The sequence below is a fragment of the Mixophyes fleayi genome, chromosome 1 (assembly GCF_038048845.1).
Source record: "Mixophyes fleayi isolate aMixFle1 chromosome 1, aMixFle1.hap1, whole genome shotgun sequence".
NCBI lineage: Eukaryota > Metazoa > Chordata > Amphibia > Anura > Limnodynastidae > Mixophyes > Mixophyes fleayi.
The window spans coordinates 234810154-234833978 of record NC_134402.1 but is presented as its reverse complement, the minus strand read 5'-3'; the positions used below and the strand labels follow the sequence as shown (position 1 = coordinate 234833978).

The 23825-nt window shown below is 39.8% G+C and overlaps 1 protein-coding gene across 1 annotated transcript in view; it reads right to left on the bottom strand.

Annotated features, from left to right (window-relative positions):
• Positions 1–1352: 1352 nt before the first annotated feature.
• Positions 1353–23825, bottom strand: part of LOC142107492 (metalloprotease TIKI1-like) — an 81681-nt gene continuing 59208 nt past the window's right edge. The window contains exons 3-7 of the mRNA XM_075190949.1: positions 17890–18036; positions 16423–16597; positions 4513–4603; positions 3333–3593; positions 1353–1879 (exon numbers count right to left, since the gene is read on the bottom strand). Coding sequence (XP_075047050.1) covers positions 1696–1879; positions 3333–3593; positions 4513–4603; positions 16423–16597; positions 17890–18036 — 858 coding nt within the window. The 3' untranslated portion in view covers positions 1353–1695. The remainder of the gene's footprint in view (positions 1880–3332; positions 3594–4512; positions 4604–16422; positions 16598–17889; positions 18037–23825) is intronic.

Sequence of the window (23825 nt, the reverse complement as noted above, 5' to 3'; positions counted from 1 at the left end):
AATAAGAAGAGAAGGGGATCGGACATAGGCGATTGAAAGGTAAATTAAGGGGGCCTATATATGGGTCCCGGTGCACTGCTTTGCCCGGGAGCCCATAATGTTGTTAAGTTGGCCCTGAGGGAAAGCACAATATGATACACATGTGTCCCAATTTTCTTTACAAAATTATAAGAAGCCTACTGTACATATTATAATGAAAGTCACCTGAACAATCTAATCCAGTGAGGGACAATGTGAAAAAGCTGGAGGGCCACGTCAAAGGGACCGTACAGAGGGAGGAGGGAGAGCGCAGTGCACTCCCTTCTCCTCCGGGTATGTCATGTGACGTCTCTCCAGTGTGCAGAGGAGGTCACATGATCTGTATGTCCACTGCCCCCATTCTGATAAGAACAGCAGCGGTCAGATTGGGAGGCTGCCTCTAGTCCACCACTGACCTGACCTCTACATAAATATGGGCCTAGTTAATAAAATAGAACTATTAATGCTTTAGAAGCATAGAAAATAAAAAAGTATAGCTAAAAAAATAAATCTTATTATGTCTGCTTATTTTCTCCTTTTTTTATAATTTATTTTCACATTATATTTGTAGAAATAAAAAGTACAAGCTGAATGTATGAAATTCTTGTGAAATAGAGGAGCATTTGACATCAAAGTTTTCCTTCACCAGTTTGATAGGAGCCTCACATTGCTACTTTGTTGGGGTATGAACCACACTGGAGACACCAGGAAGAGCAGTAAATGAAGATGCTTTGCCAAAAGGTGCTCTAACCCTATACCTATTTTTCTCAACTATGTTCCTTAAGTAACCCAATAGGTGATGTTGTAAGAATTTTCTTAATCATGCATAGGTGAATTTATCTATCTGATTGGGCCAGTATCTATCTTTCCTGCTCACTCAAATATCTGACCAGTTGGGGTAGTTGGTATCCGGCGTTCAGCAACCCTGTCCTCGTCAAAAGCACCTTATAAATACAGTGAAATGATTTTCTGTGCAGATAACACTGGAATATGCTCTTTTAAGTTTTGCTAATATAAAATGTAACTTTGTGCTATAGATTGTAAGCTTGCGAGCAGGGTTCTTTTACCTCTCTGTCTGTATGTATTACCCAGTATTGTTTTATTAATGTTTGTTCCCAATTGTAAAGTGCTACGGAATTTGCTGGCGCTATATAAATAAATGATGATGATGTTCTAGTATGTAATATTAAGTGGGCCAATTGTCATACAAAATGGCAGAATGCAAAATTATAGAACCAGCATTTCTTGGTTGTGGGAGTACTCTAAGTTTACCTAGCAAAAATACTATGTTTTAGTGGTCAGTCCATTCGATGAAAAAATGGCAACTAATATGATCCTAACAAATTTACAATTTGTTTTATTATTTTTATTTTAATCTCACTTTATAAATCTAAAGTACATCTATATCACAGTACAACTGTACATTTCCCAAGTGCATTATGGGATTAACATGAACTCATTCTTCCTCAAGAGAAGAAAAAAATATAGTAACTTTTCAAATAAAAAGGTATATTATTCATTCATTATCAATCAGAAAATTATATTATTGGTCTAATACAAGGAATAATCACTAAACACTTGTACGCAGTTAGACCTCTTTCAGTGCTGGCAAACACATTATTGTCCATTTAAATGAATGCCCTGTCATGTCAGTTTGTGTTTTATCTTTTCAGATCCTCATTGGAATATTAACAGTTGCTGCAAATGACAAGCCAACAGTAACAAGGGAGGTAGAACTGAGAGCATTGAGGAGCCGCTGCTGACTGACTGTACAGAACGATCATTTCCATGTTTTCTGGGCTGCGGTTCCACTGTTATATATCCATTAATAATTCGGATGTGTGGAGGAGGGTCAGTAACACTGTAATACATAAATAACATAATTGATTTTATTATTAATTAAGCAAATTTAAAATATTTTAACACTTTTTTTTAAATAGATGGACAGCTGCAATTAGTACTAAGATATTACACACAGTCATGCACACATTCACTAATTGCTTTATCCACTTCGTGGCTGGGGTATTTCACACCCCAGTGCTGAAGGTCTCTTTAGGGAGGGGGAAGGGTTGCACTGAAGGCAACAGACTTCTCATATATCCACGCCATGAGACAGTCTTTACTTTACTGGAATCTTCCTTTTTGATGTACTTTTACACACCTTTTGTGTGTATTGTACCTGGAAGCGCTGTGTACGACTTTTGCTATAACAATATATAAATACACATACTTGTATACATGCATAGTATGCACCAAAAGAGGAATGATGAAACATCAGGAGTAATGAAACAAGAAGAGAGAAGGGAAATACCTCTATTGGCATCATACCTGGGTCACGTCTTTGAAATACACAAAATGTTAAAGCTCGTCATTATAAGGGACATACAACATACACAAAGGTGGCCACCCATTAGATCAAACTTCTAAAACCAAAAATAAAACTATAAATTTGTGTCTACGCAGATTAGTATGAATGTATATTATTTTTTTTTACTTGTTGGCTATTTCCCTTCTGTTTTTTCATCTCATAATACAGCTCAGTAAAAGTTATTTATTAAGCTGATAAGAAATGTATAAACGCTGCAGGTCAGATTACAGATGAATGAATAAACCTTACTGCATATACAATGAAATAGCTGTTACCATTGCTCAAAGCAGCTTTTTAAATCACAATTTGACACCGTCTTCCCCTCTAACCTGAAAACCATCACAATTAACCTATTTTAGCTGGTATCAACCTGTACTACTCTGAAAATCATTTTTACATCTCTATATTTAATGTTGAAACCTTATAAATGAGTAATTACAGAAATATAAATATACTCTAGTTTTAAGAACATATCAATAATTAAATTATGTATGCTATATGAATCCGAGTAGACCCAAGCAGGTGGCACTAAGTACCACAAGTAAAATAAAAGTAAAGGCATTTAATTTACTTTACTAACAGAAGATATCAGCTCCTAGAGTGAAGACTAAAATCTGCCAAAAGCTGGTGGTCAGCCATGAAGTCCAAATCAGACGCGTATTATTATCACAGTCTAACAATGACCTCTACCATTAGACCCGACATCTGAAAGATCACGATCCCATACAGACGCTCATCATAAATGGTAGACTTTTTGGTCGCAAATTCTGAAATTTTCAGGTACTTACGTCTAGAACAGATCAATTAGCCATCAAACTCTAAATCTGATTATGGACACCTCAATTTATTGAATAAAATAAATCTTCATTATTTCTCTCTTTCATTTATATTCATTTAAAAGCCTTTATTTTTCACATATGTATATAAGCCGACATCACAAATTTACCTTTCCTGAATGCGAACCCAAAGGTCACTAAAGTGGCGGTGCTTTTCTTTCCTCTGCTTCTTCTTTCTGTACTTCCTTTCAATTTTGTCCATTGCGTCTACATTATCAGACATCAGCAAATTAGGGAGCAGCTCTTTGTCTCTGTGTGTGTTGATTGGCTGCTTCATTTTTGAGCTGGTCGTATAGGAGGGCGATGATAGACCCGATGAGAAGGAAAAAGGTGACAACTTTGAGGGAGATGCTGTCTTTTTACTTTTACCACTTCAAAGCAAAACCAAAAATAATTAATTAGATAAACATACATACGAAATGGATTAGGTTTAAGTTTAGAGTCACAAAAGTCAAATTTGGGAAAATGATATTTACAAAATTAGCAACTTTATAGCAACACAACATAAAGTAGACAAAAACTGCAGCAAATGCTTACTTCCTTTTACATTAATGACAGACTCGTTAAATAAATAAATAGTTTTACAAAATAAAATTTTTTTTTTATGGGGGGGCGAATATATTTTTTACAAATCTCATTTTAGTTTATCTATTTTTTTTTAGTTATACTATATTACATAAATGATAGGCATCATACTGCTTAAATATGGCTGAAGACCAAAAATATTAGTATTCCACTGCATATTTTGAGAATTCCCCTGACCAGCACATGGGATGACAAAATCACTTTTTTCCACCTGTTGCGAACACTAATTTTTTCTTTGTCGCCGGAATAGCCAGCTAGATAAATGGTCGCAGAATATGAACTAGCATTATGGGGAGGAGGCATAAGTAGATAAGATAAATCATTTTGTTGCAGAGAACCTCTTTAAGTATAATGTTTATGCATACTTGCCAACTCTCCCGGAATGTCTGGGAGACTCCCGAATTTCAGGTAGGTCTCCTGAATTCCCAGGAGACCTCCCGCATCTGGAGTGGGCAGGATTAGAACCGCCATGATGCGATTCTCAGGGAATTGCGTCATTTTGGCCCCACCTCTGCGGTAAAGTGATGCATCATTCCATCACAGGGGCAGGGCTAAAAATGACGAGATTCACCAAGCCCTGCTCCCTCAGCCACGCCCCCCCTCCCTTCCGAGAACTCCTGGAGGAAAACATAAAAAAGTTGGAAAGTATGTGTTTATGTCATGATCAAATTATTGTAATGTGTAAATATACAGTGTGGGACTTACCTCATGATTGATCTTCCAGCAGGAGTATGATACACCTCGTAGCCGTCTCTTCTTAAAACATCAATGACAGTATTGTTGCCCATGAAATGGCCTAAGAATAGATCAAAACACAGGTGTAAATGCTCATTACATGGTAAAAATGGATTCATCTGTTGCTCCTCCATCATTTTGATGGTGGGCTAGATCTAATTACATATGTAGCCCTCATACCATAAAAAGGCACTAATGACATAGTAGGACGAGCAAGATCCATTAGGGAGAAAGTTTTAGTTTTAGTCTGGCGATCTGGAGAGCTGCAAGTTACCCATGTCCCTATCCTTGTGCTAAATGCACTATATTGCTTGTTTAAACAAAACACCAGTACCAACAAAATACAACCCAAAGATTTTAGCATGAAACAAAGCTGTTATTAGCTTATTTTGGCATGCTGATTCAATAGAACGTATATTTATATAATTATTTTTTCAAGATCAGGCAGCTCTCAATACCACCCTCTTGTTCACTTTAGATAGATTTAATAGGGCTGTCAGTAGGAAACAATAGGCATCTGATAAGGATATCAGTTACATAGAAAGCTGTCTGATTCCAATGTGCATTTTCCTTAATAGGAGCATATATGGAGAACTATTTACAGCATGTTAATCTGCGGTTCTCTACACATAGAAAAGATTATTTCTAAAGCCTCAAAAATGTGGGCCCATCACCTGCATGCATCAGTTTTTGTGCATTTGTGGCAGTTTATAGGAGAACATGCATGGGTCAGTACACTAAGATGGTGGAGGTATGCCTTCTGATTGGATGAGTAAGTTGGATCGATTACTTACTTGCTGAATATTATGCACACATGAAAAAAAGAGATTTTGGTGTTTTGTGGGAGAAGCCATTTAAATATGTTTTAAGGGGCACAGGGGGTTGCTGCATGTTCAGTAGGTTGTTCTAGATCCCACCAAAAATAACTTCATTTTTACAGCTCCTCATAGACGGAGGAGATCAGGCGCTGGGCCATAATTTCAATGGTGCGCCTTTTGCATTATACAGCAATAAATAGAAAACATACAGTTTGGGTATTAAGAAAACGCTGTACATAGCATAATCAAATGATTTAGTTTATATTTTAACATGTTTTAATAGTAAATGTTGAACCCTATAAAGTGAATGTTTCACAGACTATGGATATAGCATGCATAATTGCCTTGTATCCATGGTGTTTACTATGGATGCTTATGTGTATTGTCAGTCCACTCTTCCTATGGTTAAGTGATCCCTTGCAGCTCAGATGGAAAGTTCCACAGGTGCTCATATGTATGAGTCCTATTGCTGTTCTCTACAACACTTTTTCTACTCTTCTTTTTCTGCATTCATTACATTTCTTGACTCCTACTTCTGTTCTGAAATTTGATATGCTCACTACTAATCTTGCCTATCGTTCACAATAGTCCTTCAATTTGGGGTTAATCTTCAATACAGTGAACCATTGTCATATGATTGTCATACGATGGCAAATACATGTTCTTACAATACTTTGAATCCTATGAATACAAAAGCAGTGATATAATGCAGTGGTAGAATACTCCGTCCTCTGCTTTGTATTAACAAGGTTGAGGCATTCAGCAGTTCCGTTAATTGTGTGATCAATTGCTATTGATCTGGCTTATTGGAGCTGTATCCCAACAATTTAATCTTCAGCAGCGGTGGGAGTTGCAGAACAATAGCCAGACAATGGTCAGTATTTCTTTTTACCCTCACCTTGTCCTCCTGCACACATAGACTGTATTAATTATGAATATTTTCTATATAGAATATAGTTTTCCTTTAAATATGGAGTTGTAAAAATTAAAATAGTTAATAAAGCACAATACAAAAGAGCAACATTGACAACTGCTACTAAGATGTAAAGTGCACTGATGTCATTGATTTAAAACAAACACAGGGCATTCTTTCTCTAAACTATATTTATTTTATTCACATTCCTGATGTTCTATTGTAACTGCTGTCTCCCAGCAGTTTGCCCTTGTGATTCTTTTAAATGCTGCCACATACAATGGCTCTGTGAATTTAACATGCCAATAAAGACAGATTGCAGGTTTTAATGTTACCTAATGCAACACTCAAATGTAATGGCAGCAAAAACTTTTTTTCATACCTTTAGTCTAGAACACTTCATTTACTTTTACTTTTTGTTACAGATCACATTAATGCCTGCACTCATAACCTTTAATGTGGTTTACTTACTAATATCCACATTTTAGCCACCGAAACAACAATGACTGTGACAGTTGATTTCTTTATTACAACAATACACAGTGGTTTTATAATCTTTCATCAGACCATAAAGTTTGTTGTACCAATGGCTAAAACTGGGTATACACTACAGGCTTTTCACCCGATTATTGGGCCAATCAAACAATGAACTGTTAGGTCCGATATTGCATTAGTATGTGTACCCTCCCACGATCATGTTTTGTCGTACCAAAGCGCATCATATCATTTCATTTGATTTTATAGCCGGACTAAAAATCTCTATAAACGATTGAACGATATTGGGCAAATTCTGAAGTGTGTATGCACTCATGACTAGCAATGTAGGGATATCTAAATTATATATGCTGTACTGCAGTTATATCAGGTGACCCATCACTGTCATATAACGGCAGTGAGACCAGAGGGCAGGGCAGAAAGTAGTAAATGCAATTACCTATAATCATAAAAGATTCGTAACCTTTTATAGACAAGTCAACTTTGTGGCCCTTGGTTAAGTTCTGAATAATGCATGGCCTTTAAATTACTTTATTCCTGTATATAATAATATGCAATGTTAAATACTCATCTAGAATAAATTTGAGTGAAATTGCAGCGACATTTCATATAAATCTAACATGCAGTTTCATAATGTGCTTTTGTTTCGTCATTCCATGGAATGGCTGTTCTGCATTTTGAGGAATTAATAGCTTATAAACAAAAGCTGGGGCAACGATAGTGTCAATTAATTTTGATCTGTGGTGTACACAAAACCTATTGCAGAAACTCTACAACATGCAACTCTTATGGCAAAATTCCACAGGAGAGACGTGCAAAATTCCACACGCAAATGCAGAATGAGACAAATATTTTGTGAAATGGTTTTGAAGATTTGTATTGGATGTATTTGCATAAGTAATGCATACATATGCATGCTATCAATCAGCGGTGGAACTACCATTGCTGCTGCATATGCGGTGCACCGGGGCCCATGGAGATAATGGGGCCTGCTCCTGGACAGGTGCAGAGAGTCAGAACTAGCGAGCTGTGGACCCCAGTTCCCTCCTCCCCGCTTCCCTGCACGGAGGCCCTCAACTCGCTAGTTCCGCCTCCGCTGTCAACAGAGATAGATATCCCTATAGCAGTGGTTCCCAACCCTTTTCGTATAGTGACAGATCAACATAGATGCCACATGATTTATTTTGTTCTTGATTCGCCAGTGTTAAAATAGAAATAAAACAATAATTATAAAACAGCATATATTTGATTAAAAGCCAAAGTTGAATTACAGCAATTATGTGTCATTTACAATTAAAAAATAATTCATATAATCTCCACTGCATATATTACAGTTGCATCTAGCCTGGCATTGGAACAAATGAATATGTCCAGACACACTGCTTGGATATCACTTAAATTTTTATTTTTAACTAATAAGATGCAGGGCCGGATTTACCGCTAGGCAACCTAGACACCTGCCTAGGGCCTAGCGGCTCTCGGGGGGCACAGCTGGGGGGGACAGGAGCAATTTAAAAAATAAATAAATAAAATTAAAAAAAGGCCCCTCCCCCGACTCGCGGCACCCCCCCCCCCCACCCCCCCGCAACTCTTGCAGGGGGGGTTGGGTGCCGCGAGTCGGGGGAGGGGCCACACGGGGTCTCCTTCCTCCCTCCTCTGTATGGCCTGCTCTATGTCACATGGGACGTGCACCACATGACAGGTGCCGTCCCATGTGTGAAGGGGATGAAGAAGACTTCAGTCCACAGCTCCTAACTGGAAAAAGGTAAGTTGGGGGAGGGGTAGGGTAGTATATTAAGTGTGTGTGTGTGTGTGTCTCTCTGTCTGTCTGTGTGCGCGTGCATTGTCTGTGTGTGCGGTCACTGTCTGTGTGTATTGTGTGTGTGTGTGTGTGTGTGTGGGGCCACTGCGTGCGTGTATTATGTGTGTGTGTGTGTGTGTGTGTGTGAGAGACCACTGCGTGCGTGTATTATGTGTGTGTGTGTGTGTGTGTGTGAGAGGCCACTGCGTGCGTGTATTATGTGTGTGTGAGGGGCCACTGCGTGCGTGTATTATGTGTGTGTGAGGGGCCACTGCGTGCGTGTATTATGTGTGTGTGTGGGGCCACTGCGTGCATGTGTGTATGTGTGTGTGTGTGAGGGGCCACTGTGTGTGTGAAGGGGGGGCCCAAACCGATACCTTGCCTAGGGCCCCATGAGGTGTAAATCTGGCTCTGATAACATGCAAATATGCAGTAACTATGGCAACCAATTACTGTTGCTTCATGTGCAAGTTATACAATGGAAATTAAGTGTGTTGCTATGGGTTACTGTATATTTCCATTTATTAGTAAATGATCCCCATATACTGTTTTAACTTGTGATAGTGCTCTTGATCATAGTTGAAATCCAAGCGTATCGCAAGATACGTTTCGATTTGAACCTGAGTCTACATATGAACTGGCTAAACAGCACTTGTCGTATGTAAACACACAAAAGACTGCAGTATACACACATGAGTATGTACAATATAACTTTACATCAGAACACATAAAATAAATTGTAAAGATGCTTTTAATGCATACTATACATACAGCAGGGCCACCATCAGGGGGTACAAGGAGTACAGCAGTATGGGGCCAAACTGCAGCGTGGAGCCCCACCAGCCCTGGGCGCAAACAAATTTATTAGGAGATGGGGCCTCCGCAGTGAATTAAGGGAGTTAGCGGCGCCATTTCTAGGCAGCAGCTGCTCCTGAGATGTGAGAAGTGGTGTGGGGAGAGACCTCTGTGCATAATTAAGGATGCGACAGCGGGGCCCCCTTGTAGGAAGCATGTTTGCCTCCACTGCTAAGATTTCGGGACCCACAGATTCCGCCATTTGCTCCAGTCCTAGCCACCCAGGTGCCCGGCTCCTGGACAGAGAGCTGCGACAAGGCGCAGAGGCTCCCTACAGCATCGCTGACGTCATGTAATTAATAACGTCACAGTGCTGCCAATAGAGAGGAGCCGAAAGGAGACAGCAAGAAAACGCAGAGAGGTAAGTAAACTACTGCAAGGGTTAGATGGAACCGGGTATGGGGGCGGGGGGTGACTGTAGAGAACGGAGGGGGAAGGCAAATGTTGGGTAGAGAATAATTTAAAAATGAGGGTGGGGTGAGTGAAGTTAGAAAGGGAGCCCTGCCTGTTACATTTTTACTGGGCCCTGCAATTTCAAGTGGCAGCCCCGCATACAGGGCATGATTCATCTTTGAACACAAGTCCATTTGCATGCCGTATCATGCGTGAAATTGCTCTGCGCATGCGTCAGAATTCAGAACGGGACCTATGCCAGTGAACGCAGTTGCATGCAATTCATGTCCGCATGCAAATGACACTTCCAACTGCCTACGAAGAGCGAAACGAGGGTGGGAAGGGGTGGACGGAGATAGGCAATGTTCAGTAAAGGTGAGCCGAGGTTGTGCGCACACATATGCGGCTGATGCAAGCTCTGGGCATCTCTAAGGTAAGTATTTTTTAGCCATATCACTTGCACCAGCTACAGGGTAAGTGTAAGTAATAACTGATAGTAATGTCCACACGTATGTGTGCCAGAACATGTGTTTGCAAGCAGGGCCGCCGATAGGGGCAGGGTACTATTTACCCAGGCCCGCCCATGCCAGGGGGCCCGGGCTAGGTCCTCACTGCTGATTATTTTACAAAAAAAAATTCCACCTGTTTTAATAGCATCTTTTTTTCTCCCTTGTCTTTTATTTTTTTCCCTGCCGGGAGAGAGAGGCACAGTGTGATAAAGAAGGGGGAAAGAGGCACAGAGTAATAAAGAAGGGGGGGGGAGAGGCACAGAGTGCTAAAGAAGGGGGGAGAGAGGCACAGCGTGATAAAGAAGGGGAGAGAGGCACAAAGTAATAAAGAAGGGGTGAGAGAGAGGCACAGAGTTATAAAGAAGGGGAGAGAGAGGCACAGTGTGATAAAGAACGGGAGAGGGAGGCACAGAGTCATAAAGAAGGGGGGAGAGGCATATAGTGAAAAAGAAGGGGGGAGAGGCAAAGTGTGATAGAGAAGAGGGGAGAAAGAGGCACAGTGTGATAAACAAGGTGGGGAGGCACAGTGTGATAAAGAAGAGGGGGAGAGAGGCACAGTGTGATAGAGAAGAGGGGAGAAAGAGGCACAGTGTGATAAACAAGGTGGGGAGGCACAGTGTGATAAAGAAGAGGGGGAGAGAGGCACAGTGTGATAGAGAAAGAGGGAAAAGCAGCATGGAGGGCGCAGTGTGATCATAAGGGGGCACAGTGTAGTTGTGATGAAGGGGCACAGTAATGTGTGTGATGGCACATGGGACTTGTGGCCATGTAGTGTGTGCGAGGTAGGTAGTGGCTAATTAATTGGTGTTATTTTGTTTGTGGGGTGATGGTGAGGCAATTTAATAGTGGGGACTATTAATGTAAGATGGGGTGGTTTGGGGCTATTACTTGAATGTGAGGGTGAGTTTGGGGAGAATGAGGTCTATTTATTAAATGTGACTACGAATTATTCAATTAAGGTTGCGGGAAATAGGTATATTTATGAAATGTAAATACTATTAATTTATTGCTGGGGCTGATTGCAGGGAGGGAAATAGGTTTATTTATTAAATGGGAATACTATTAGTTTAATGTTGGGGCTGGAGGAAGGCCTCATTATTACTTGTGGGTGCTATTGATTTAACACTGGGGCTGGTTATAATTTTCTTAATTTTCCCCTTTTTTTCCCCCCAAATAGGGCCCCCAACATTCCAGGATCCAGACAAGCAGCAACTAAAGAAAGCAGCAGCCACAGGTGGTGAAAGAGAAGAACAGGTAGGAGAGAGTAGGAAGGTGTGTGAATTGTTGTGATTCTAGTGGGACAATCCCAATTTTTGGTGAGTGTTCTCCCCAATGTAAGACGCAGGCCAAGTCTGTGAACAGTTTATGTACACAGTGTATTCTTTCTATACTGAAAGTCCTGAAAGTCAGGAGTGCTGGGACATATGTCACGCTCCGGCAAGTGTGCACTCCACCCTTGTTTCAATGGTGTACACATCAATGCAGGTTTCTTTTCTACAGGAGAGTGTCCTAGCACTTTTCACCTGCTAGCCACACTGCAATGATGCATAGCCATGCCCCAATAGTATGACCACACCCATATCACATTTTCATGGGGCCCCCCTTATATGTTGTACCGGGGCCCTGAATTCCTCTTGGAAGCCCTGTTTGCAAGTAAGAGAAAGTAAAATATGCATTGTATGTACAACACACATTAAGAACATCCTAATTTTATATTTTTCATGTAAAAAAAGCATTTTTTAAACATATATTTTTATTAATGATTACTATATTAAGTTTATAAAATCTTTTGATTTTTGCATGTGTTCTTATGGGACTTTACATTGCACATATGCATGTACGTATCCTGCAGTGTGTTCTGCCTGTGTGCAGACGGCAATTAACGTACAGCCAGAGCATACCCAGGATTCAAATGGAAACATTTCTTGAGAACCGCTTGTATTTGGATACGGACGTGCGTGCGTACAAGTTAAGCACTTTTTTTTAAAGTGCAAGTTGCGTTCACAATGCTTTCAAAGATGAAACAGACCTCCAATGCATTTTGATGGTGTATCTTAGTTGCATACAGCTGTTCTGTGCTAGCTGGTGGGACGCATACATGTACTTTTTAAGTAAAAAACTATGCCGCGTGAGTCATTACTATCATTCGGCATTTACACTTGACATATACTGGGTGCAAATGATAAGGATGAAACCAAGTGTATTTCCGAGAAAAACAGGACTTGAGTCAGCCGCATCTGCATCGCAACCTTCATTAGTACTGCCCTTCCCTCCCCCGTACCGCCTCTTATGTCATAGACAGGCGAAAGCGTTTATTGGAGTAAGGTCCGATTCTGAGCATGTGCAGAGCTAGATACGCTACGCAATCGGACGTATTTACGAGCATGATGTGTATGCATAATGTCAATAAGACATTTTGAGAATTTGACATGTTTCAGAAGCCTAGGAAGGCCCACTTAGACTCACTAAACTTAAAAACACAGACAGTTTGGGCCTTAGAAGTCTAGCATGTATAACTTTATCCCACAAAGAAAAGTCATGATTAGTACTAATGTCTACAAACGTAACACAAATAAAGCTAAGCAGTCAGCAAACATGTGATTTCCCAAGTCACTGCTTGTGCCAGAACTGTTCCACTGTGACATCTACAAGCAAGAGGTAGTGACTGCAGGCACCTTTAAGATGCATTTCATTCCTTTTTTGCAGCAACAATGTAAATACAATTATAAGTATTAAATATAGTTACCTAAGATATGATTACCTAAATAAAATACCCTCTAAGCGCAGGTTATATAATCGATTACTGAGCAATCAATACGCTGCATGAGATTTAAACCTTTTTGACTTTGCAATGGGAACCTTTATGTGTGACAGCATTGTAAGTCAGTAGGCTTTGTGTGGGTATACTATGGTGTAATAGGATTATCCTTTCCAGATGGTTTTACATAAAATAGTGTGTAACCTGATACAAATTCCCTGACATCAGACTCACATTGACAAACTCTACAAGTCCTATTTAGGTGCGTGTGAATTTTTCAAGATATCAGAGAAAAAAACAACTTTTAACTTGTTCTCATACAAAAAAAAATGTTAAACAAAAAATTGCCTCAAATTGACAGCCACGTAAAATGGATTTTAAATGCTTTGTTATTAAAATAAGAAAAAGTTGATCTTTTTTGCCAATGTTATGCACTAGGTCCACTAGGAAGTGGGCAGGATACATGAGAATGGAGTTTGCCAGAAATTCCAGGAGAGTTGGCAAGTATGCTCTATATCCCAAAGCATTATGGAAAATACATCTCATACTGTTAAATGTATTGTAGTGCCATGTACTCAAATGTAACAGCAAATATGGTATTTTAATCTGAAATCCCTGCTTATAGACTTATAGGGGTATATTTACTAAACTGTGGGTTTGAAAAAGTGGAGATGTTGCCTATAGCAACAATCAGATTGTAGCTGTTATTTTGTATAATGTACTAAACAAATGAAAGCTAGAATCTGATTGGTTGCTATAGGCAACATCTCCACTTTTTTAAACCCGCAGTTTAGTAAATCTAGCCCACAGAGTTATAACTGTAGACATTAGGTTACACATATGGTTGCTCCTTCCTTTCTCTTTAACATAACATAACCAGGGCCGGATTAACCATAGGGCTAACTGGGCTACAGCCCAGGGGCCTATGGCATCCAGGGGGCCCTTGAAAGTGCTCAGCAGCAGTATTGATCGGTCGGGGGCGGGGGCGCCCCCGGCGCGATCAGTGCAGGGTTCCCCCCCCCCCCCCCCGACCCAAAAAAACAACAACCCGTTTCGTCAGATCTGTCCTATACAGCAGCCGCAGCGCTGTCTAAGAAGCGTCCGCGGCGGTGCTGTATACACTACAGCACCGCCGCGGACGCTTCTTTGACAGCGCCGCGGCTGCTGTATAGGACAGTGGCCACTTAGTTAGCACAGGGGGGTTTCTAGAGACTCAGAAACCCCCCCTGCGTGCGCCACTGCAGTGCTGCTGAGCACTTTCACTACGGTCCTTCTCCGGCACGCTGTAGTCTCCTTACTGAGGAGATCTCGTGAGTCTCACTCTCACGAGATCTTCTCAGTGAAGAGCATACAGCGCGCCGGAGAAGGAGGTAAGTGCCGGGGAAGGGGGGGCGCGAGCAGCTCGGATCATGGGAGGGGGGGGGGGGGGGCAGCTTGGCCCCCTTAGCCCAGGGGCCTCCATTCCCTTAATCCGGTGCTGAACATAACACATAATAATAATAATAATAATCATAATAATAGGTCAGTTTCAGCCCAGCCTGTTGAATAGTGTTGTTCTGTACATCATTTTATATTCCTCTAAGCTTGCCACACAGGTGGCAAAATCTTTACATTGACTTATTCAACTAAATGTGCAGAAAATAACTGCATATGTGTGCAAAAGATAGTAAGATCAAAATGTGATGGAATTTTTATTGGGCCAGGCAGTAAAGTATGATGACCAGTAAATACATCAGCCTGCATATGTAGTCATTAGCCAAAAGGAAACATGCCGTGCCACTTGTGAGATACTCCCACAAAGTGGCTAGCTCATGGCAGGAGAATTTTGAAGAGATGAGAAAAACGGACTTGTATGTTTTTGCTTGTAGGTCACAGAATGTTTCATTTTTTTCAGAAATAAATTTCTGAACAAACAAAAACCATTTAGTCTATAAGTGAATCTAGTATTCCCTACTTCTTTACTAATAACCCACAATTGCCTTGTAGGAGGTGTATTTTCTCTTTACTGACTGTTATGCATTCTGACATCGTACACTTTTAAACTAAGGCTGGGTACACACTACAGGTTTTTAGCCGATTATAGGGCCAAATACCCATAAACCAACTAACACGATGACCGATGGTCGTTCCAAAGCACCAATAGTCAGTTCATTTGGTTGGTCGGTAAAAGTAATAATCTCGTTCCGATCGCCTTCAGATCCTGCATTCTGTATGCACTCACGATCACGATCTCCATAAAGTATACAGAGTCATGATCTTTACAGTCGATACCGGCAATGAACATATCCTTGGTGATTAAATGTAGAGAGTGCTGTAGATGGAATAATTCGTCTCTTCGTTCTGAGACTGAATATATTGTTTCAGAGTCACTGAAGCTAACAAAATTTGTAATTACATGTGGATAGCTATAACAAGGCGGTTAATCAGTGTGACAGGAATGAATGAATGAATACTGTACTGTCTGTAAATGACTAAAGGACCAGATGAAGAGCACATATCTGAAGGTAAATCATACTTTCCTACTCTCCCGGAATCTCCGGGAGGCTACCAAATTTCGGGGAGTCCTCCCAGACTCCAGTAAAAGTAGGCAAACATCCCGGACCCTGTAAAATGTTGAAATATACGGCATTGAATAGCAGGGGGTGGGGCTTAATTACATCATTAAGCCCCGCCCCCACCATTCAATCTGTGGATTTTTGTATTTTATGGTAGTAGCAGGACTATAGTGATGTAATGACGTTGTCACACCCCCTTCTACCCTCTGTCACATGATCTGTACTCCGATCTCCTGGAGTACAGATTTAAAAAGTTGGGAAGTATGAGGTAAATCATATATAATGTGTTCGCATATATTGGGAGACTGATTGGAAATTCAATTGTTTGTAAAATCGTGATAACTAATTGGCTGAAGGTTTTTGTAGTGTGTACCCAGGCTTCGTCATATGGTCATGTCACACAAAGCAGGGCCTATCTGTTCAGTAGAAAAGATCACATGAGCAAACACAAAGGGCCTGAGTCATTAAAGAGAGCAAGGCAAAAAAGGAATAAATTTGATCCTGGAAAAACCATGCTACAATGCAAGGGATGCAAATTAGTTTATTATTTTGCACATAATTTAAATACTGGCTGTTGTTTCGTATAGCACACACATGCTTGGTAGCTTTATTTTTACACTGAAATTTAAAGTTGATCTAGGACATGCCAACCCCAAATATAAAGCTGTCCCCACATTTTAAATTTACCTCCCCCTCCAATGCAACATGACTCGGGCCCAAAGGGTATTATGCCAATGGCAAAATATAGGTAATGGTAGAAACTTTGTATGGGGTGAATCTTACCTGCCCCAAAAGCAAAGAAAAAGCTCTTGTCTGGAAACTGTTCCAGCAGATCTTTTACTCTCTTCCCCATGCGCTCATTTCTTTTGTAGATCAGTTCTTGGCGGAAATAGTTATCGATCTCCCGCGCGGTTGTTCGTTCATGCACTGGGAGTGTGGTATTAATAAAATTGGGCACCTGAGAAACAGAGTCACGAACAGAATTGTAATTGATGATGTTAAAAAATAGTGATAGAACCAGTCTTCATGAAAAAGTATGCAAACATTTATGTCATTTCAGTTTACATGGCATTTTATCAGCTGTCAGATAAAAAAATAATCTTGATACCAAATGTTTATACAATGAGTTATTAGGTACACTAGTGCCTCTCAACTACTGCTTCATATATGCAGACAATACTATTTAAAGCATATAGGCAGCGCAGTGCTGTATTGTAGTACAATACAGCACCGCGGCGGATGCTTCTTTGACAGCGCCGCGGCTGCTGTACAATACAGTGCTGCTGGTAGGGGTAGTGTTTAGTGCCCATTTGTTCGCGGAGGGGAGGGGTTTCTGGAGAACTAGAAACCTACCCTGCGTGCGCCCCTGATGGAGTTATTATTTGCATATGATCACTAAGGGTAAATTTTCCAGAACTTATGGAAGGGGAAAGGGGCAGTAAACTGATAATAAATTAAAGTTAAAAGTAATATATATTCTCTAAAATGTTGCACCAAAATTGGAGGCGTAAAACTAGTGGTATCTTTATCACCACTACAGGAGAAAATCCTTTAGGGAAAGAGCTTAAAAGCCCCAATTTCCCTTTTTCAGTGAGAAGTGATTTATATCGTGAGAAGAAAAACCTAGAACTATCACTATTGAGTCCCAAATAGAGTGAAACAGCTGTCTGAAGGTGGGATCCTGTCTCAGAATCTACATGTGTCATGGTCAGAATGTCCATCCAGTAAACCATTGATTCTACAGGCTGCACAGTGAATTGCGTTTTCAGAAAGTACAGCTCCTGGAATTAAGATGTTTATTTGCACATGGTCACTATGGATGAGTTTAAAATCTTTCTAGGGGCTAGATTTACTAAGCTGCGGGTTTGAAAAAGTGGGGATGTTGCCTATAGCAACCAATCAGATTCTACCTGTCATTTTGTAGAAGGTACTAAATAAATGAAAGCTAGAATCTGATTGGTTGCTACATCCCCACAGCTTAGTAAATCTAGCCCTTGATCTTTTTACTTTTTTAAGTGAGGTCGAATCACACATACCACATCATAAACATTTTAGAAACCCCTATCTTTGGGCATAAGCTAATTCATGAAGTAGATTTATCAACTGCAAAATACCACAGAGTCCAAGAAAATCCAATTGTGATTTAATGAACAGTTTTCTTTGCTGCTGTTATGTAAATTTCTCCCGTCATTCCACTGAACAGTAAAATGTAATTTAAAGAAATATTAATAACAGAATGAGTTAACATACTTGTGAAGGATCTTGGTTAAATATTATTGAGTTCAGGTCTCCACAGTTGTAATGTTTGATGAGGTCCTCCGTCGTGTACGGAGCTTGAAGACTGCCTGCCCGAAGGCTCTCCTGTTGCAAGAGGGTCTGGTTTAAGGCAAATATTACCTGTAACAATAAATTAAAAGGAAATGTTTTACTTTTTTTTTTTAGTAATATTGTATTGAGCATTGAACACAATATATTGTTTTTTGTTCTTTGTATAGGGTTGTTACATTACACAGGGGTCCTACAGTTCTAATAGAATGGAATAATATTGTTATTGCTATGGAAAAAGGGTGATTGTGACTTTTATCAGCATTACACTCCATCAGCAACATAGATTAGTACTAGTTGTTTTTTAAAAAAAAAAAAGAGAAATATCTCAAAAGGTACCTTAAAGGACAACTAAATCCAAAATTTTAAATTTCAGATACCATGAAGGTATTATCTACCCGCTCCATTAGACAGAGCTAAAACTCTTCCCACAACTTTCGGATGGTTTCCTGATTAAATCTGATACAGGTCAAAGAGCTGAGACTAAGTTGCTGTGACATCACTGGCCCTGTGACATCACTGGCCCCGGCCCTGCCAATCCGACATTCTGCATTACTGCAAAGTAAGTATGCCTGTCAGTCACTGTTTGGAAATTTAACAAGGCAACTTAACATGGCGATCTAATGTAGATGGGTAAAAGAGAGCATTGTGGACATAACTAGTTAAAACCACCAGTTATTTCATGTATATGATTTATCTCAGTAGTACACAGCCTTTGATGTATGTCAAAAACTAGCTTTATTTGTTGTTTTTGTTAACTTTACCAGGCATGCTCTGCTCATTTTTAGGAATCTGAGCATAAACTGGACACTTTGTGGTCTTTTTTTTATTGGTGGCAAGTGGGCTGCATGAACGATCATACTGTATGTACCACAGCTATTTATCATTCCTCACATTTGTTATCATAACCTCTTCTGCGATAGCAAAGGGTGTTTTGTAGGCAGGCAGAAGCTGCAGCTATGGTAGAGAGTGTAGTGCGCATGCATCGGTAAAAGTCCGTTCAGTCAGAACCGTTTTCAACTTATTCTACATGAACTGAGCCTTATATTCACAAATGTGTTACAAAAATCACATTTTAATCTACTGTAATTTTAATAAAAAAACTATCTGAAATAAATTAACTATTTCCCTGGAATGCCCCCACTGCTCACCCCTTCAGAAGCAACGTGCTGTGTAAATGGAGGGGAGGAGCTGCCGCTAGGGATCTAGAGATGCTCCTGCTTCTCTGATTTCTATGCTCTCCGGCTAGGGCTGACAGGCAGATCGGTGCGTTATCTATTAAGAGTTGAAATGCAGTCAGATCGCACTCACCGTGGAGGTCTAGGGGACTGCGGTAACCTGCGGTAAATGGGTTAATGCAGGAGAAAACAGATGTTTTTCCTGTGGTATCCCTTTAATAAATTAAGTGAAGTCCTGTAATAGCCAGTCTGGATTTTTGGGCTATCACAATTTAATAAATAGACCCCTATGTGATCAGTGCACACAGTGTACCTCATACTTGCCAACTCTCCCGGAATATCCGGGAGACTCCTGAAATCTGGGTCAGTCTCCCGGACTCCCGGGAGAGAGGGCAATTCTCCCGATTCCCGACCGGCTGTGGAAAAGTAAATGGAGGGGGCGGGGCTTATTGGCGTCAAGGACGCGTCATTGTGGCCCCGTCCCTTGTTTTATTGGCCAAAAAGGGTGGTGACAGCTTTGAGGGCGGGGCTAACAGCACGATTCTTCGAGCCCGTCCCCACACACCCACCTGACCCTCGGACCTCCCGGGACACAAGCTGCCAATGTTGCAACTATGATGTACCTTTGTGTCTGGAAACAAGGCTCAATCTAGTAGTATTACCCTTTATGAATATGGGTGAATGTTGTTAGAAGAAATCCCATAATTGACAAGGAATTTGGTATTAAATTATTGTCTATAAAGTAATTAATCTTCAAGTGTAACCATAATGGCTGTTTGCTAAATACATTGGCATAATGAGGCTGACTGAGCTGGAGGTTAATTTCAGAAGACGCAGAGGTCATTTTAATTATTTGAATATATTATGCGGCTTCATCAGACACAGTGGGTGTGTGCACAGGGAAGTCTGCCGCAATATGACACACAAATCCTGTAAGTGTAAGCATCAAATAATTCCTCAATACCAATAAACAGGGTGCAGATCAGCACCAGTAAAACATATGGCTACATAATAGCTTTTGGGTAGAAGGCCAAAACAATTGGTGCAGTAAACACAGTTATTGTCTATTCTAGATAATGAAAAGGTGTTTTCATAGTCATCAGATATACCATATTAAGGGGTATATTTACTAAACTGCGGGTTTGAAAAAGTGGGGATGTTGCCTATAGCTGTCAGTTTGTAGAATGTACTAAATAAATGATAAAAAGAATCTGGTTGCTATAGGCAACATCTCCACTTTTTCAAACCCGCAGTTTAGTAAATATACCTTCAAGACAGATATGTGTCCTCATTATAAAACTAGTCTGTGTCATGTGATCATCTGCTTACAACTGGAAGTAGACCAAAACTTTTATATAAATAAGAATTACTTTAGAAAATATTTAATAGAATACAATCTACATAGAATGATTTTTTTTATGTGAATTATTACTTTTCCTGAGATATATGTCAGTATTGTCTGTCCAAAGCAAATGCCAAGGTTGAAATAAAATTAGAAAGAAGACTGACTCACTACAGACTAAACAATGTTCTATTAAATTACTCTTTCGTGAAAATTCCTGTTTTTCAAAACCAAAGCACTGAGCACAGATTTCCAAACCATAATCTAATAAACTGATTGACTTGACTGCTCAAAGTTGAGAATGGAAACACAGAGAAGATAGGGCAATTGATTGAACAGATGTGAGTGTTTTTGTTTTGAAGGCCTAGAAGCTAGCAGGGTGGCGATTGGCTAATTTAAGTTGCATAATACTATAAGCCTTTCATATGCAGATTGGTTCTTTGATCCCATGTGAATAAAAGAGCAAAGCAGGGGGTCTTTTGTCTTAAAAAAAGAATCTGCTGTCTGAGGGACCCTTGTTCTTCTCCCACCCCTTCAGCTAATATAGGCTTCACCAACTATCTTTACAGAGGGAACATGGCAGCTGCAGAAATACCCAGAGAAGATCCTATATTGTTTTATACTAAGGTTCAAATACATTAGTACATTTCCTTCTGAAAGGTCACACAAACAAAACATTGTCACATTTACATTTTCTCATACATTAGCAACAGGTGAAAATGGTCTGATTTACTTTTTAAAACAAACTGTATAAAATACTTAGCAAACAAGACAAGTTTTTCGTAAGACGTTTTTTTTTAAACCTTAAAATGTAGTGTAATATATGATAAATGACATTTTTTTAGTTTTAAATATTTGTTCTGTGTCTCAGTCATTAAAAGCACAAATACATTTTCCAGAACTAATCTTACAGGGTTATAGGGTCATAAGGGCATAAGAAGACAAGTACAATACTTAACAATAGTTTCTATAACCATGCACGTGTGGCATGCTAAGAATATTTTACCGTAGTATTAGTATTATTATTATTATTAGTCAGAATATAGTTATAGATCTCCTGGATTACAGTTTTGTTTACATAATGATAATAATGCTTACAACCACATCAACTGCAAAAACAGATGCATTTCTAAAGGGTGTGGTTGATGTTTCCACGCTTCTATTCTACCAAATATACAAGCAAATGCCCCTGACCCACCATCCCAAATGCGAGTGGACGCAACATTACAGGTGTAAGTTGTGCAGGTACAGTGCAACATATGTTACACAAGTTGCATTTTTATGTGGTGCAAATGGACTTACATCTAAGGCAGGCCCTTTGTAAATGACTGACTAAATTCAACTGATATTTGCAGCTAAATAGAAACTATGCACTATTTATAAGAAGGGTTGGAAACACACACACACACACACACACACACACACACACACACACACACACACATAGATGGCTCAGTGGTTAGCACTTCTGCCTCACAGCACTGGGGTCATGAGTTCGATTCCCGACCATGGCCTTATCTGTGTGGAGTTTGTATGTTCTCCCTGTGTTTGCATGGGTTTCCTCCGGGTGCTCCGGTTTCTTCCCACACTCCAAAAACATACTAGTAGGTTAATTGGCTGCTATCAAAATTGACCCTAGTCTCTCTCTCTCTATCTGTCTGTCTGTGTATGTATGTTAGGGAATTTAGATTGTAGGCTCCAATGGGGCAGGGACTGATGTGAATGAGTTCTCTGTACAGCTCTGCGGAATCAGTGGCGCTATATAAATAAATGATGATGATATATATATAAATAGTATCAGTGTTACTACAGTGAGTCACTACAGGTGGGTGTCACATAACCACTCTACAAAATAATACACTTCCTTGCCTATTTTATGTTCATATCTCTCCTTTGTCCTTCTTCCCATTGATCACACTGAAAAAGTTCCAAAATATTTGTATGATATTTGAGTGGGGAGGAAGCGATGTAAAAAATTCTGCATAGTTGGCCAGGAAATGTCAATGTGTGTTCCACTAACCTCATTTTTGATTAGTGCACTGTTGCCAGAAGCATGCCTTTTTGAATGGTACAGACCTGGTTACTTGCAGGTATTTTAGTTCTAAGGATCTACTGAACCTGTTTAGCAATACATTTATTTCCTTCTCTGCTGCTCACATGGTTCACCATTATCCTCCAAATCAGATATTTCCTTCAATCATTCTCTAGATTACTGTCTTTTTCCAACTACAACAAGCAGACATGTCACAATTTAGCCATTAGGCACAAACAAAGAATGCCAAATCAGTAAGCAATATGACCACATATGTGAAGGACAAAATTACACTGATCCCAGTTGTTCGGGTTCCGGGCTGAACAACCAGATTGTAATGCTTGGTACTATAACTTGTCCTTCTGTGTTGTACGATGGCATCACACTCATCTGGTGGTCACTTGGGAGCATACATATGGTACAGTCGTTGACCAGTTTGGTCAAATTTACCAAACTGGCCAACACAAACTGCACAGCGAGCACAGTGTGAGCTATTTTATTTTATTGGCTCCAGACAGAACAAATTTCATATACTTAAAGGATAAACTTCATATACTAATTCTATCCTTTCACTATACCTGAAGATAACTTTCAATACATGATGATGTGAGTTGCATCAAAGTGTCAGGAAACAGACAGTAGAACAGCAAACAATTGGAGGGAGCTTAGGAGACATCAGTGTTCTAATGTATTTGTATTCATAATTTCAACAGCCTCTTAGTTTTAGTGACTCATCTGTCCAGAGGCTACATAATTGCAGTGTACATACAGCCATAGTGTTCTGGTGGTGTTAATTGTTATAGAAAAGCTCATTCTTATTTACATTCTGGAATATACATTTGCCAAAAGGGGCTATAGATCTTTGTTATCCATACAGGCGGTGGTGGTAACTTCTATACAGATAAGCTGCTTCCCATTTTTACTTTGGTGCAGAGATACCTATATTTCATGTTCGCACTGATTACATGTGTATTAACATACAACTACATATTTGGCACTTCTTTGCTTTCTACATTAATTTCACATACTTTAAACCTACATATAACTGTCATAAGAACTGTTCAATGTTCAGTATTTATACAAAGGTTGATCTGCTATGTAATGGTTTGTACTTATCCTCTTTTGCACTCTTCACACAGAGTACATATTTCAATGGTGCCACAAGCACTAACATTTCTCTGTAATCTAGCATTTATCTAAATTTTCCTATGCTAAATATGGTAATATTTAAACAAAGAAGAAAATCCCACTTTATTAAGTTGATATCCATAAACCCTCACATATAAAAAGCTCCCACTTTATCATGTTA